This window comes from Stegodyphus dumicola, chromosome 1 (genome assembly GCF_044657685.1).
Source record: "Stegodyphus dumicola isolate Sdum_Otavi_A_Nest chromosome 1, ASM4465768v1".
NCBI classification, from domain to species: Eukaryota; Metazoa; Arthropoda; class Arachnida; order Araneae; family Eresidae; genus Stegodyphus; species Stegodyphus dumicola.
Window position 1 is genome coordinate 188653840 of NC_140768.1, and position 14428 is coordinate 188668267.

At 34.9% G+C, this 14428-nt stretch overlaps 3 protein-coding genes across 4 annotated transcripts; 2 read left to right on the forward strand and 1 right to left on the reverse strand.

Moving 5' to 3' along the window:
• Window positions 1-1318: 1318 nt before the first annotated feature.
• LOC146999410 (uncharacterized) lies at window positions 1319-3318 on the forward strand. The gene has a single exon (XM_085825718.1). The coding sequence runs from the start codon at window positions 1319-1321 to the stop codon at window positions 2741-2743; it is 1425 nt and encodes a 474-aa protein (XP_085681844.1). The 3' UTR covers window positions 2744-3318.
• LOC146999411 (uncharacterized protein F54H12.2-like) lies at window positions 3195-4481 on the forward strand. Its single transcript, XM_085825794.1, has one exon. The coding sequence runs from the start codon at window positions 3195-3197 to the stop codon at window positions 4479-4481; it is 1287 nt and encodes a 428-aa protein (XP_085681920.1).
• A 1455-nt stretch (window positions 4482-5936) lies between these two features.
• LOC146999412 (uncharacterized) lies at window positions 5937-12406 on the reverse strand. 2 transcript variants are annotated; one of them, XM_085824008.1, is made up of 2 exons: window positions 11598-12406; window positions 5937-11490 (listed from the first exon to the last, which is right to left on the reverse strand). In XM_085824008.1, exon 2 carries the CDS (start codon window positions 11062-11064, stop codon window positions 8740-8742), a length of 2325 nt encoding a protein of 774 aa, XP_085680134.1. In that variant the 5' UTR covers window positions 11065-11490; window positions 11598-12406; the 3' UTR covers window positions 5937-8739. The 2 variants fall into 2 exon arrangements, with proteins under 2 accessions (XP_085680134.1, XP_085680138.1); XM_085824012.1 differs by having other exon boundaries at window positions 11587-12406.
• Between the last annotated feature and the right edge of the window lie 2022 nt (window positions 12407-14428).

Genomic DNA, 14428 nt, shown 5'->3' on the forward strand with positions numbered 1-14428 from the left:
TTCGATGTATTTCTAAAGGCTATCGAAGAAATTAATATACCGCGCTCATGGATAGGGAATTAGAATGTTTTGTCTCGCATGAGAGATACCTCATCGCACTACCCCCTCACGGAAAATAAATCCTCGAGCGGCGAGGAAAATGTCTTTCGATGGCCCCCATCAAATGTGAAAGACTTCGATCATCAAACAAAAAGAAAACAGCAGAGATATAAAGTACAGCAGGAAAGAAGAGGGAGATCCCAAAGTCAAGCACCTTATAAAGAGGAATGGGAGGAGCTTTAAACGATCCCGACGCAATTTTAGAAAATATCTATTACGATGTAGAAAACCCCGCTTCGTATGGCGGAGTGGTAAGATTGGCTCGTGCCGCACAACTTCCGTTGAAAACGATGCGTCGATGGTTAATGAAACAGGATGCTTATACGTTACATAAACCAGTTCGCTTTAATTTCAAACGACGGAAGGTGTTGTCTTTCGGCATTGGAGAATTAATGCAATGCGATTTGATTGATTTGTCTAAGCTCTCTAAATATAACGATGGTGTAAAATATTTATTAACAGCAATTGATGTGTTTTCTAAACGCGGGTATGCCATTCCTTTAAAATCGAAGAGTGCAGATTCTGTACTCGAAGGATTTAAGAAGCTATTTAAGGAGACAAATTTTGTGGTGAATTTACAAACAGATGAGGGAAAAGAATTTTTTAATAAAAAAGTTCGTGACTATTTTAGAAGACATGGAATACATCATTATGCCTCTAACAGCGAATACAAGGCGAGTGTTGTAGAGCGATTTAATCGAACGTTAAAATCTAAACTCTATCGAATATTTACTTACACCAATTCCTAAAGGTATGTGCATGTCTTGAAATCAGTTTTGAAAAGCTATAATTTGAGTATTCATCGTAGTACTGGTTATGCACCTGCCGACGTGAAGCCGGAACTAGAAAGTGAAATTTTTGAAAAACTGTATGGCTATAGCATAAAACCAAGATACAAATTTGAGGTAAACGACCAGGTGAGGATTTCTAAAACAAGGCGAGCATTTCGCAAAGGTTATTTGCCCAGTTGGACGGATGAGGTTTTTGTCATATATAAGAGATATCCTTCGAGTCCTCCGACATATCTGCTTAAAGATTTAAAAGGAACAGTTCTGAAAGGAAGGTTTTACGAACAAGAGATACAAAAAGTATTAAAGAGTTCTCACGATTTCTGGAGAGTGGAAAAAATTCTGCAAACGAGAGGTGTCGGTGCTAAGAAAGAATATTTCGTCAAGTGGATAGGCTTTGATCGACGGTTTAATTCGTGGGTGAAAGCGTCATGGATGAAATGACAGACGAATTCTACGTTACTCTACCCAGCAATGCGAGCATGCAGTATTTCCCTCAAAACAATCAATCATCTTATCGAACAAAACTCGCCTCTCCTCTGTTATTGAACGATTCTTGGGAAGTAGGTCTAACTGAAATTTTTATTCCACGAAATTGGTATAATGTGGGAGAGTATAATAATGACTATGTAATAACTAGGAATGTGGAGAAAAGCATTCCTATTAAATTTTCACGCCATACTTTATCATTTAATTATGGCGTTTTAGTTTCGGTAAACGCAGATGTTTCTCTAGAGGAATTTTTATCAAAACTGAATGATAAAATTAGTACCATTCTCGGTAGAGAGGACGCTGTAAAATTCGTCCTAGAACATGAAGGGAGGAGTATTCGCTGGGTTCTTGCAAATGGTTTCGAAGTACACATTTCTAAAAGAAAAGCTCCTAAAATGTTACAGATGTTTTACTTACCAGATGAAGATACTATTATTAAAAAATCTCAAGTGATGAGATTCAGATCAATAGCTGAAAACAAAGATCAGTTATTTTCAATCATAAATAGGAGCCCTTCTAGCACGAAACTGCATTTGATTCCGTTAACCTTAATAAAAGCAGATGTATCTAGGGGTCTCTTTGGCGACGTAGCAAAAAATATCCAAGATCTTAAATTGGAAAATTTTGTCACTTTCACCTACGATCAGACGAAGTCCCAACTAGAAATAAAGGTGTCAGAAAACACGGAGCTGCATATTACTCAAGAAAGAGCATCCTCCCTTTTAAGGATACTCGGCGTCCGCAAAAACCTTATAATTTCGCAAACGCGAAAGTTTCCTGTGCTTTTGCCCCTAACTGTGGAGGAGGGGGAAGCTGTGGAACTTATAATTAAAGGATATCCCGAAGTAACTATGACTGAAAAAGAAACTTTACATTTGCATGTCAGCGCAGGCGTATATAAATCACCGGAAACTTTATTTCGCGAATTTCAACACGTACATTTAAGACAATTAGCGAATTCAAAAGTGTTTTTAGAAGTTTCTCCAGAATCGGAGCTGGCATTTGGGAAAGGGCTGGCAGACATGCTGGGATTCGTCAACACCCATTTCAAGAGCGGAAAATATATAAGCGACTATCCTTTAGAACTGGACGGGGGCATTACAGAAATTTTTGTGTACAGCGATTTAATCGAATCACATCACGTTGGAGATGTGCATGTTCCGCTGCTAAGGGTTATTCCCTGCGTGAATGAAAAAAATGATCAATTTGTGAAGCATTATGAAAAAACTATATATTTTCCTTTGCGAAAGCACTATGTGGAAACGATAGAAATAGAACTGAGAACGAGTAGCGGGAAAAAAATTACCTTTACGGGAGGAAAAACATTTGTAGTCCTGTCTTTTCGCCGTAAGAAAACTATATAAATTGAAGATTTTTCAAGCTTTCCTCTCACTTTCTTAAAACATCCTTAGAGAAATGCACTTAAATCAGAAAGAGTGCGAATCCTATTATTGTGCTCAAGTTGGTGGTGGCGGTGGTGTTTACTTTCAAGGTATACCTCACCAACGAGGTTATGGGTTTTTTGGAGATTTGCGCCGATACATTACGCCGTTGGCACTTAGAGCCGGTCGTTATTTGGGCAAACAGTTGATGCAAACAGGAAAGAACGTCTTGTCAGATGTTGCAGCGGGATCGTCATTTAAGGACTCTGCTCGGAGCAGGTTACGTGAGACCTCTAATAAAATAAAAAGTGATATTTTTGAAAAATTACAGAGGGGAGAAGGTATAAAAAGAAAGCGCAAGAGGAAAAATCGTCAATCAAAGAGCAAGCGTTGTAAGACAAAAGCAGATATTTTTACATAAAGATTAATAGTAATGGAAACTCAGGGGGTTATATGCCTTAAGAGCGAATTGGATCTCTTTAATGGTGTCGCCGTACAACTGGGCATCGATTCCTCTTCCTTCGTGGAAATCCACCCCGTATCTTCATTGTCTGATAAGACGCCCATAGAATCTTACATTAGCGGTAATGGTGAACACTATTTGGATTTGGCGCATACGATACTACACACACGACTTAAAATAACGAAAAAAAACGATACCAATCTCACCGACGCCGACGGGGTGGCACCTGTTAATTATATTTTAAACACATTGTTTTCCGACTGTTCAATATTTTTAAATGATAAACAGGTTTCGTCACAAGTGAATTATTCTTATAGAGCCCTTTTGGAAAGTTTGTTGTTCTATTCCAAATCAGGTCAAGATAATCTACTGAGTGCTGGCTTATTTGCAAAAGATACTGCATCTAAGCATGATGTTGTGGGAGACGAAAACGAAGGTTATACAACGCGTGCAAATCGTTGCAAGCTTAGCCAAAGCCTCGACCTCGTGGGACCATTGCACTTCGATTTGGCCACTCAACCGAAATTGTTAGTCAACGGGGTTAATGTACGCATTAAACTGGAAAGGCATAAAGATGTTTTCACTTTGATGTCGGCAAACGACAATTATAAAATTAGAATTCAGCTAGCAGAACTATACGTGAGAAAAGTCAGCGTGGCTCCCTCCATCCTAATAGCACACGAAAAGGCTTTAGAAAAAGGAGTTATTAAGATGCCCATTCGTAGGATTGACATAAAAAGTTTTGCAATATCGAGCGGTTTGCAATCGACAACTATAGCAAACGCTTTTATTGGTCAGCTACCCACACGTCTCATTCTAGGTTTTGTATCTAATGCCGCCTATAATGGAAGCATCAACAGAAATCCTTTTAAATTTCATCACTATAACCTAAACTACCTATGCATATTAAATGGGGGACAGATGATACCTTCCAAACCCTATCAGCCCAATTTCGAAAAAACATTTTATGGGCGAAGTTATTTAAGCATCTTTACAGATTTAAATCGATATCATTCAAGCCCCAACATTAATATCTCCTTTGATGAATACAAAGATGGGTATACATTATATGCCGTTGATTTGACTCCAGATATGGCATCTAATGAAAGCCACGTAAGCATAAATAAGAGCGGAAACATAGCCATTGATATCAAATTTGCAGCGGCCTTGCCAGAAACAGTTACCCTGATAGCCTATGCTGAATACAGGAACATAATTGAAATAGACAAGTCACGCGGAGTCACGACAGATTATTAAAAATCATGGACGAAGTTTTGCAAATATACGGAAATGAAATTATCGAACTAGCTAAGGAGGCGGGTGCAGGCGAGGAGGTAATTCGAAGTATAGGCGATATGATGTTTTCCAATAAAATAGCGAACCTGCGCATTGCATTCTTTCTCGCTTTTGCCGAAAAAATTATTGAAATTTTCCCATCAAAGAAACATCAAGTGTACGAAGAAGTGTTTAAAAGCATATACAGAAATATTCATTTCGAACAAAGGCGGTAATGGATACTTTAACTCTGTGTCAATATGCCTGTGGCGACAGTCGAATCAAAAAAACATTTGGAGGTGTATATCCTTCCGATTTCATACCCTTACGAAAGAGACATTACTCCTCATTTATAGTGAATTCGGATCCGCATACTTTACCTGGGAGCCACTGGATTTCGATATATTTTAAGAAAAACAGCACGGCATATTACTTCGACAGTTATGGTCTTGCTCCATCTAACAAAAATATTTTAAACTTTTTAATGACCAACGCTAACAAAACATTTTATAATAAAATATGCTTTCAAGATGATGCCAGTACATCCTGCGGAAAATTTGCTCTTTATTTTTTATTTTGTATGGTAAGAGGGTACTCTTTGAAGGACCTCTGCACGAAAGATAAGAAAAAAAATGAAATTTTTATTAGGGAATTTTTTTAAAAAAAATTCAAACCTCGCCGCTGTTGTCATGCTTTTCATGCCAAGAAACAAAATTGTGTGTCTTTGATAAATATGCGTGTTATTCCTGCAAAACATCACTAACGCTTCAGAAGTCGACGATGAAACGTTACGGCTATTTGCACACTGGAAACTCCGAAAACAGTCCTGTTGAAGAAGTACACGTTGAAAAAATTAATCATTTTTTCTTTAAAAACCTAGGCGACTGCATTCGTAATGCTCTTTACGATGAAAACACTAGCGGGAAAGGAAATCGTCATTACCTGAAAATTTTGAAGAATGCCGAAGTGGTCAAGCATATTCATAAAGCTGACCATCAACCACAACAACAATATGGATATTGCTACTTATACATTCAAAATGAACAAATAGCTCTTTTTTCGGCATGTAGTAAATTATATAATAGCATGTTGGATTGTGTTTCTTCGAAAAAAACTGAATATGAAAGTGAATGTATAAGAGATGAAAGCTATGTAATTAAAATTGCTTACTTTGTTATTCTGAATGATGATGCTATTGTGCGAGAATTACATCGCACTTGTGTGTAACACAAACAATTTGATGAATAAAAAGGATTTTTTTCTTTCAAATGCAATTTTTTTTTGTCTCTGAAAAAAAATATCAGATATATAGATAAATAATACATTTTTACACTTATTTATGAGCTGCCTTTTTCTGTTCCACTGTTTTGTTTTCCGGTAAAAGCATCTGCCTTGAAGAAATTAATAAAATGTAAATTCCTCCAAGAAGATACTAAAACCGGACCTCTTGGATAAGGTCCATTTTTTTATTTTTTTTCTAAAGGATTACAGAAGCTTAATACAAAATAATCATTCTTGTATGCATGATACAATGAAAAAATCAAATGAAACAAAAAACATATTACTGTTGTAAAATATATAAAGGTATCAAAAATTAAAATGAACATTTAAAAAAAATCAAAACGATTTTTCGATGTAACTCCAATATGGGAACTAACCCATTATTTTCATTATACCATGTGAGATGTTATATTGATAATACAATAAGTAATCAAATGAAACAAAAAGTACATTTCACATTATTACAAACATAAATGGAATCATTAAATATCAACAAAAATTTCTTTCCCTCCCCCCCCCTCTTTTTCGTCGAAACATACATGGAGGGGGTGTTTATAAAATAAAAATGATAAATCAGAATATTGCCTTAATGTGTCAGTATTTTTATTCATATTCGACAGTTAAAAGAAAAGTTTTCTACATAACCTCCATAACAATTATTATAACAGTCATCATGGTTAATTCGCGAGACATTCGTGTATCAAGTTTACAAAAGAAATGCAACATAAATTCCTGTCGCAAATGAAATAAAGAGAACTTTGCTTACATATCTCACACCAATTATCTTCATTTCGCATATAAGTATCAGAAATTAAAATGAACATTTAAAGAAATCAAAACGATTTTTCGTTGTAAATTTATATAGAAACTAACCCATTATCTTCATTACACCATGTGAGATGTTATATTGATAATACAATAAGTAATCAAATAAAACAAAAAGTACATTTCACATTGTTACAAACATAAATGGAATCATTACATATAAACAAAAATTTCAGGGTGTTTATAAAATAAAAATGATTAATCAGAATATTACCATAATGTATCAGTATTTTTGTTCATATTTGACAGTTAAAAGAAAAGTTTTCTACATAACCTCCATAGCAATTATTATAACAGTGATCATGGTTAATTCGGGGACATTCGTGTATCAAGTTTCCAAAAGAAATGCAACATGAATTCTCGTCGCAAATGAAATACAGAGGACTTTGCTTACATATCTCACACCAGTTATCTTCATTTCGCATATAAGAAAGGGTATCCCTTTCATTATAACATAAGAAATGATTGAATTTTCTGAAAATTTTACATTTCGTTCTGGTAGTGTCTGTTTGACATCGTAACCACAATTCTAAACATTTGTTGCAGCTTTTCAAATAAATATTAGACTCATTATTTTGAACAATTACATGTTTTACAAATGTGATATGTGCAATCTTTAGGTGTAAAAGAAATATAACATCATCATCAAAGAAAAACCAGGCAATAAATTGTTTAGAAAACCACTTATTAAATCGAATTCTTTCATAGAGAGTTAAACTTTCATCCCAAAATACATCTCTGTTCTCTAAAGAGAAACTACTTTCAAAATCAATCCAGAATCGACCTTTCTCTATTATATCTCTTAAAATCATACGAGGAATATTCAGTTCTACATTATACAGTTCAGCTATACATAATATCGAAGATAAAATAGTTTGAATACACATATCTTGCAAAGAAATTGGTTGAAATAAAGCCATATCTTCTGGGTATTCTATGGGAGGGAAACACATTTTTGTTTTTTTGTCGATCATTAGCATAAAAAAATATAAGTTGCAAAAATACAATGTCACACTCTACAATAAAATGTTAGAAAAAAGTTCCATCATTTTTTTTTAATTCATGTCTTCTTCACGCGTGTTATAGTGACCATAAGACAATGATTGAATTCCATCATCTAACAAATATTTTTTGTCATAATATCCCGAGAGGCTAGCTTTATTTTGAAAAATCGTTTGCAGTTCGTGCTTTTTTGAAATGATTGAATATTGAGAATTCCTAATCAGGGAAGCATTTTCGAAAACGTTTTTATACGTTTCAAATCCAATGTTTTTGAGCGCGCTCCTTTTGATTCCTTTCGCGGTCTTTTTAACAGTTTCACCGAAACGAAATGCGTACATTTTGCATTTCAAACCCACAAATTCCGATATGGGGGTGAGTGTCTCACTTTTTAGAAATCCCAGTTTTCCACGGTTCTCTTCATTAAACATTATATGATTGGGTTCGAAATTACTGCAATCCAAAATATTTAAAAAATTCGTTTTTAAATCACTATATACATCTTCAGTTGTTATATAGAGATACAAAGAATCTGTATCTGTGTATAACAACTCGCATTTTTCTTTGTAAAAGTGTTTAAAATGGGAATAGAATAATTTATACATGTGCAACTTCGCTAATTCTAAAACGCTGAAACCTATATAAATCGGTTTATCTAGACACAAATTTGGATTTTTCATTTTGAAAACTGAAAAATTTTCATTAATTATTTCAAAATATTCCAGCAGAGGACTGTTTAATTTTTTTTGGCATTGTTCCTCACTAAAAACGCCCTGTACGCGAATACGTTTCCTAACATTTTGACAGGTTTTTCCATAGAAAGCGTTATTCATCTTTTTAAAGAAAGATTTTTCAAATTCGCTAGACGCATTTTGTCTTTTCATATTATTGAAAGCAATGTATTCTTTAAGCCACGCTCGTTGTTTGAAAGCTAAAATTCTATGAATTTTCTTAATTATTAAACCCTGTTCTACGTAAAACTTTAGATTTAAATAATGAGCGATGTAATTTTTTTTTTCAAAAAAATTGGGTAATAATTTTTTGCATGGAAGTGTCGTCTCTAACTGAAATTTTTTGCTCAGGGTTTTGGCATAAGGCGATAGCATGTCAAAAGTGAGTTCAAAATGTTCCGGTGCTAGCGGTAAATCATTGTGTTGGTCATGCAGATGGGAGGGATATAACAGATCGGATTCGATAATATACCCCACATCACCGTCTTCGACAAAATATCAAACGCCTCCACCTCATTTTCCTTTAACCAGTAAAAACCTCCCAATGGCAGGTGCTGGCTCATTACACACCCGTATAGATTATTTGCGTCTAAGACTAAGATATAGGTGTGTGGTAAATCGGGTTTATAACTCTCGGGGATATAAAGATTATTTGCAAGAGCATAACGTCTACCCAGAAAACAAATACCTCCTCGCATTTGGTTTTCAAACCAAATGTATTGATTCACATCTCCTAGAAGCTCTAATTCAATTTTAGACGCTTTCAGTCCGGCATTCCACGTTAATTCGGCAGCCGTTATAAAATGTACAGGATCCAACTGGTAATATTTTAGAGCGGTGCGTCTGAAGGATAAAAATACTTCGGCTAGCAAAATAACATCTGTATTTTGATATAACTCTAAGTAATCGGCAAAAGTGTTACATCCAAACGAATGAAATACGTGTGTGGCATGTACATAATCTTCGTCGGAAACTGCTTCTCCTTGTAATACATTATTAAACGCGCTCTGCGGTGGAAGCGAAATTTCATCCAACACCGATGTTGACGCAAAATATGAGTAAGGAAATACGCCTTTCCGCAATAACAATTCTCGTTGGGGATTTTTCTCAAAAAATGCATTAAACAATTTAAATTCATGTTGTGACGTTTTCAAATTCGACACCAAAGTGTCCAAAGACGCATCTAAAAATTGAAACGAATCAATAAATTTCATTTCATCTAGTGTAAACATGGTGAATTTTTCCAAATTCACCGGAATAATGTTAACTTTATTTGCATACATTTTCGGCATGTGTTTTAGTAACAGGTGACTATCATAATTCCTGAAATTATGAATTACCACCGGAATGTAGTTTGACACTTTAAAATTCAAATTACAGGAGCGATGTGCAAGACCTCTCACATGCCCATCACTCCAGTGGCAGTGATCTCTGACCCGAACATCGCCTTCTAAGAAAGGATTCAAACATATATGACATATATTTGAACCGTAACTTTTTTCCGACGTCTCCTGCATCGGTAAACACTCTTTCATCTTTTGCAAAATTTTAGATTTGATTTCGCTCAACGTTGTGAAAAAATGTTCCATTACATTCTCTCCGCAAAAATATTCATGAAAAATAATCTTGTCTTCCACGTCAGTAACTATTAGGGTATAACTAATAGGAATATGCTGTTCAATTGGGGTAGTATGACTCTGTTGCGGAGAAGGAAACGCAGTTTGAATCTTGCGCGTGAGGCATTCAAAATCGGTAAAGACACAAAAAGGATGATAATGCATTTTCATTAAATTTGTAAATTTAAGAAGTGTGTTTTTAGGAATGCTAACTTTCTGCGGTTTGTTTTCATTGCAAAGAGTTTTGTGATACTCTAACGTTTCCCTTCTCTGAAACCCACTTAAACAAGTTTTACAAAAAAAATTTACTCGTTTTTCGTTTGCGTGTAATAGACGATTAAAATTTCGAATACAAAAGAAATGTTTTTGAAAATATAGCAAATCTACTGTTTTTGTCGCATTTCGCTTTTCACTTAATTGCAAAGGTAATATTTCATTTTCCTCATATCCATACACGTTTATGGATACATCGTTCAGGTTTTCAAACATTTTTACATCGCCTAACGCTAAGGGAAATTTGAGGGATCCTAATTTAAAACGTGATATATCCTTTTTATACAAGTAAGCCTTCTGAGGATTTCTAGTGGATTTCGGAAAAACACTTGCGGCAACAGAATATAAAAAACAATTGTCGTCACCACATTTGATATTTAACAACGCTTTTCTATTTTTTAATCCCGTCGGTAAAGCGATGTTTTTACAACCACCGCGAATTTCCCGATAGTTTCCAACGTGTAAGTCAAGGTACTCTAACTTTTTTATTTTCCACCCGCTTCCATTACGCACAAAATTATCTATCAAATTTAAAATCTTTTTAAAGCATCTGTCAATGCTTTCGTAGATTTGGTTAGAGGATAAAATCCTTTCGCAATGAGAACAAAAATAAAAACACTGATTAATTTCTTTTTCATCTTTCCCCAGTTTCTCAAAACATATTTTCAAACATATTAAAATCCTGAGTCTTAAACTCGATCTAGTATTTAAAATGTTGTATATGGCAGGGCGTGCCGTTCTGAATATCTCATACGGATCTTTCTGAGAAGCATCGAATGTTGTTCTTAAAGTGCGCAAATAGCCTCGGTGGGCTTGCGCTAACTGAATAAAATTCATCATTTGAAAAAAATAATAAATAAATAATGGAACTTTTTTGTTTACAATATTATATAAAATTCATATTAATTTACTAACTTCCACTACCGCTTTCCAGCAAAATTAGCATTTTGATATCTTTTTTTTTTATTATTATTTTACATACAGTGGCTCTTAATCACCCCCAAAGCTTCGATTATACGATCAATACAATTCATATTTATATTAAATCTTTTGGGGGTGGCGGCGGTTTCGGGATACACCCTTACAAATGAAACATAATTGACATTTTTGAAGTCACAAGTTTCTATTGAAACATTTTTTCCAATGTATATTTTAATTTTTTGAGTTTTTTGCGGGAGGTTTCGCCTTCCTCGGGAGCAAGGTTTAAAATAAGATCTTCCGACGGCTGCACATCCCCCAACGTGTCAACACATCTACGTTTGCGTTCTAAAATAAACTAATTTTAATTATAATTTTATGCTTAACATTTATCGCAGAAAGTATTTAACAATAAAAGAACAATAACACAAAAAAAAACCTTACGTTTCACTCACCATTACGAGCTTCCATTGTAATCCTTATGGAGGATGATAGCACCAACCTCACCGCTTCGAAATGTAATGATCAAGTGAAAGTTTCACAAGTCTCGCCTTGTGCGCTTACAGGATGTTTACGCTTTCAAAACACATATTACATCAAATACTACTTTCCCCTCCCCCTCAAAATCTTAACCTTGATCTAACCTTTCTCAAGGAAAAGCGACCATTTCGTTCCTAATTTAGCAATGCAGAATATTATCCCAGCCCACTCAACTGAAACCAACCCTTTCAAATGCGCATATTACATTCGACTCGTGAATTTTAATTAAATCATTTCCCTTTTTTTTTTTTTTTTTTTTTTTTTTTTTTTTTTACAAGCCTCTCATCCTTCATTTAACGCACTATTTTAGAAAAACATAGTATATGACAAACAGTCTCGCCTACATTACCGCCTAGTACTACATCCAAGTACTTTTGAAGGACGACGGCACTTCTGGGGTGCAGGGATACTCAAATCCTAACTACTCACATACTTCCTTAAATAGAAATGATGGTCCGTGCCACCACATGTTATTTGATGTTATTTCTTCTGGATTCAGACCTCGAGAAATTAAATCAACCGGATTGTCCTTTGAGGAAACATGTCTCCAAATAAAGTTTTCCGTGAGATTTTGTATTTTTGTTACTCTATTGCCTACAAACGTTTTGAGTGAATGAGGCGATGTGGCAATCCAAGCTAATGCGATCGTTGAGTCTGACCACAGGAATACTTTAATGATCTCTAATTTCAGCGCAGAGAGAGCCTTCTTCACCATTTGAGCTAGAAGGAGACACGCACACAGTTCGAGTCTCGGTACAGAGATTTTCTTTAATGGTGACACTCTGGATTTACTACACAACAGTTCAGTAGAGCACTGCTCACTAGATATTGATTGAAGGTACAGAACCGCTCCAAATGCTGTTTCACAAGCGTCAGCAAAACCATTGAGCACAACTGTAGTATTCGGGTTCACAGCCCGTCTAGAAATATGAAGCTTCTCGATTTCGGTAAGTGTAGAAACAAAATGTGTCCATTGCTGAGCTAAAGGTTCAGGAAGATGCTCATACCAATCAATGTTAATAAGCCATAACGATTGCATAAAGGTTTTTAGCTCTTGTGATTATTGGCCAATTAAGCCCAAAGGATCGTATATGCGGGCGATATCTGATAAGACTTCCCTTTTCGTATAAGAAAGACGGGAACTGATGGTGACTTTATAGGAAAAGGAATCATTTGTTGTATTCCATTCGATACCTAAAGCCTTGACAGTTCTTTTATCATCCTGGAAAGGAAAAGCATAGTTCTGCTTCGTAGAGATATCAGCGTAGAGTTCTGGTTTACTAAAACACCATTTGTGCAAATTAATCTTTCCTCGTTGTAACATCATTGTCAACTCGGAACACAATTTTCTTACCTGACTTAGTTCTAATCCTCCAGAGAGGATGTCATCCATGTAAAAGTCAGTTAAAATAACAGAAGACGCAAGAGGGAAGCTTTCCGCCTCATCATAAGCTAGTTGATGTAAGGTTCTGGTTGCCAAATAGGGAGCACACGCGGTTCCATACGTTACAGTCTTAAGCGCATAACATTTGCTAGGTTCATTTGTGCCCGTCTTCCACAGAGTTCTTTGGATATCAAGTTGAGAAGGATCGATTTCAATTTGGCGATACATCTTTTCGATGTCCGCAGTAAATGCATATACATGCTTTCTAAAACGCAGCATAATTGAAAATAAATCATCTTGGATTGTGCCACCTTTTAGTAAAATGTCATTTAATGAACGTCCATTTGTTGTTTTACAGCTAGCGTTAAAAACCACCCGAAGTTTAGTGCTACTCTTTTCCGGTTTATAAACCTCGTGCTGAGGTAAGTAATAGGCAGCCTCAGTTTCAGTTTCAATTTCCATCATGTGATTTAGCTGTTCGTATTCTCTCATAAATTCAGTATACAGCTTCTTCATTTGTGGTTGGCGTTCCAAACGATTCCATAAACCAACCATTCCTCACTATTTGATCCAAGAGTTTTGACGCGATTTCCTTAGAACTTCCAAGAGTTATATTTTCTTCATCAGTTTTTACAGGCATCTTTACGACATAAAGTCCATCCGATTTTCTTCTATGGGTTTTTGCATAATGTTCTTCGCAGTATTGCAGTTCCTTATTACGTTCCTTATTCTTAAAAACGTATATCAAGTAGGTGTTTTAAGTGACTGATACAGTTCATTTCCTTAAATAGATATAAAATAAAATGTTTCCGTAACAGTTTTTGGAAAATATTTATTTTCTTACTTGTATTTATCCTATGACTGAATATCTGCAAAACTGCTACATGTCTTCACAATTTAATAAGAGATTATATTTTACTGATTTATCGGAGGTGATTTCCCTTCGTTAATAAATTTTTAGCCTTTGTGTTTTTTCTTCGTATTCCAACTGTTTTACTACGTATATGATGATTATCTCCTAGTTACCCTGAATGAGGATTATTTTCGAATTTAATGATTGAGTGATCGTATACACTCAGAATTTTACCTTATTTCTTAAATCTTCTGTTCATAATATCACATATACTTTCCCTAATCTTCATTACATTACTCATTTTTATTCTTAAATTCATTTTACCCAGAGTTTTTTCAGACTTGTTAGCCATACTTTTAACTTATTTGTTATATTTTACGAGTGTAATTACTAAAACACGCATTTTTATGTGTTATATTATTTAATGTTAGATGTAATTTTTAACTTTCTTCCTGCTTTTTAACGTTAGCGATCTTCAACATATTCTGTATTTTAACTTATTTCATACA

Coding starts and splice junctions, on each gene's coding strand:
- LOC146999411 (XM_085825794.1), top strand. CDS start 3,195: ATGGAAACTCAGGGGGTTATATGCCTTAAGAGCGAATTGGATCTCTTT.
- LOC146999412 (XM_085824008.1), bottom strand. CDS start 11,064: ATGATGAATTTTATTCAGTTAGCGCAAGCCCACCGAGGCTATTTGCGC.
- LOC146999410 (XM_085825718.1), top strand. CDS start 1,319: ATGGATGAAATGACAGACGAATTCTACGTTACTCTACCCAGCAATGCG.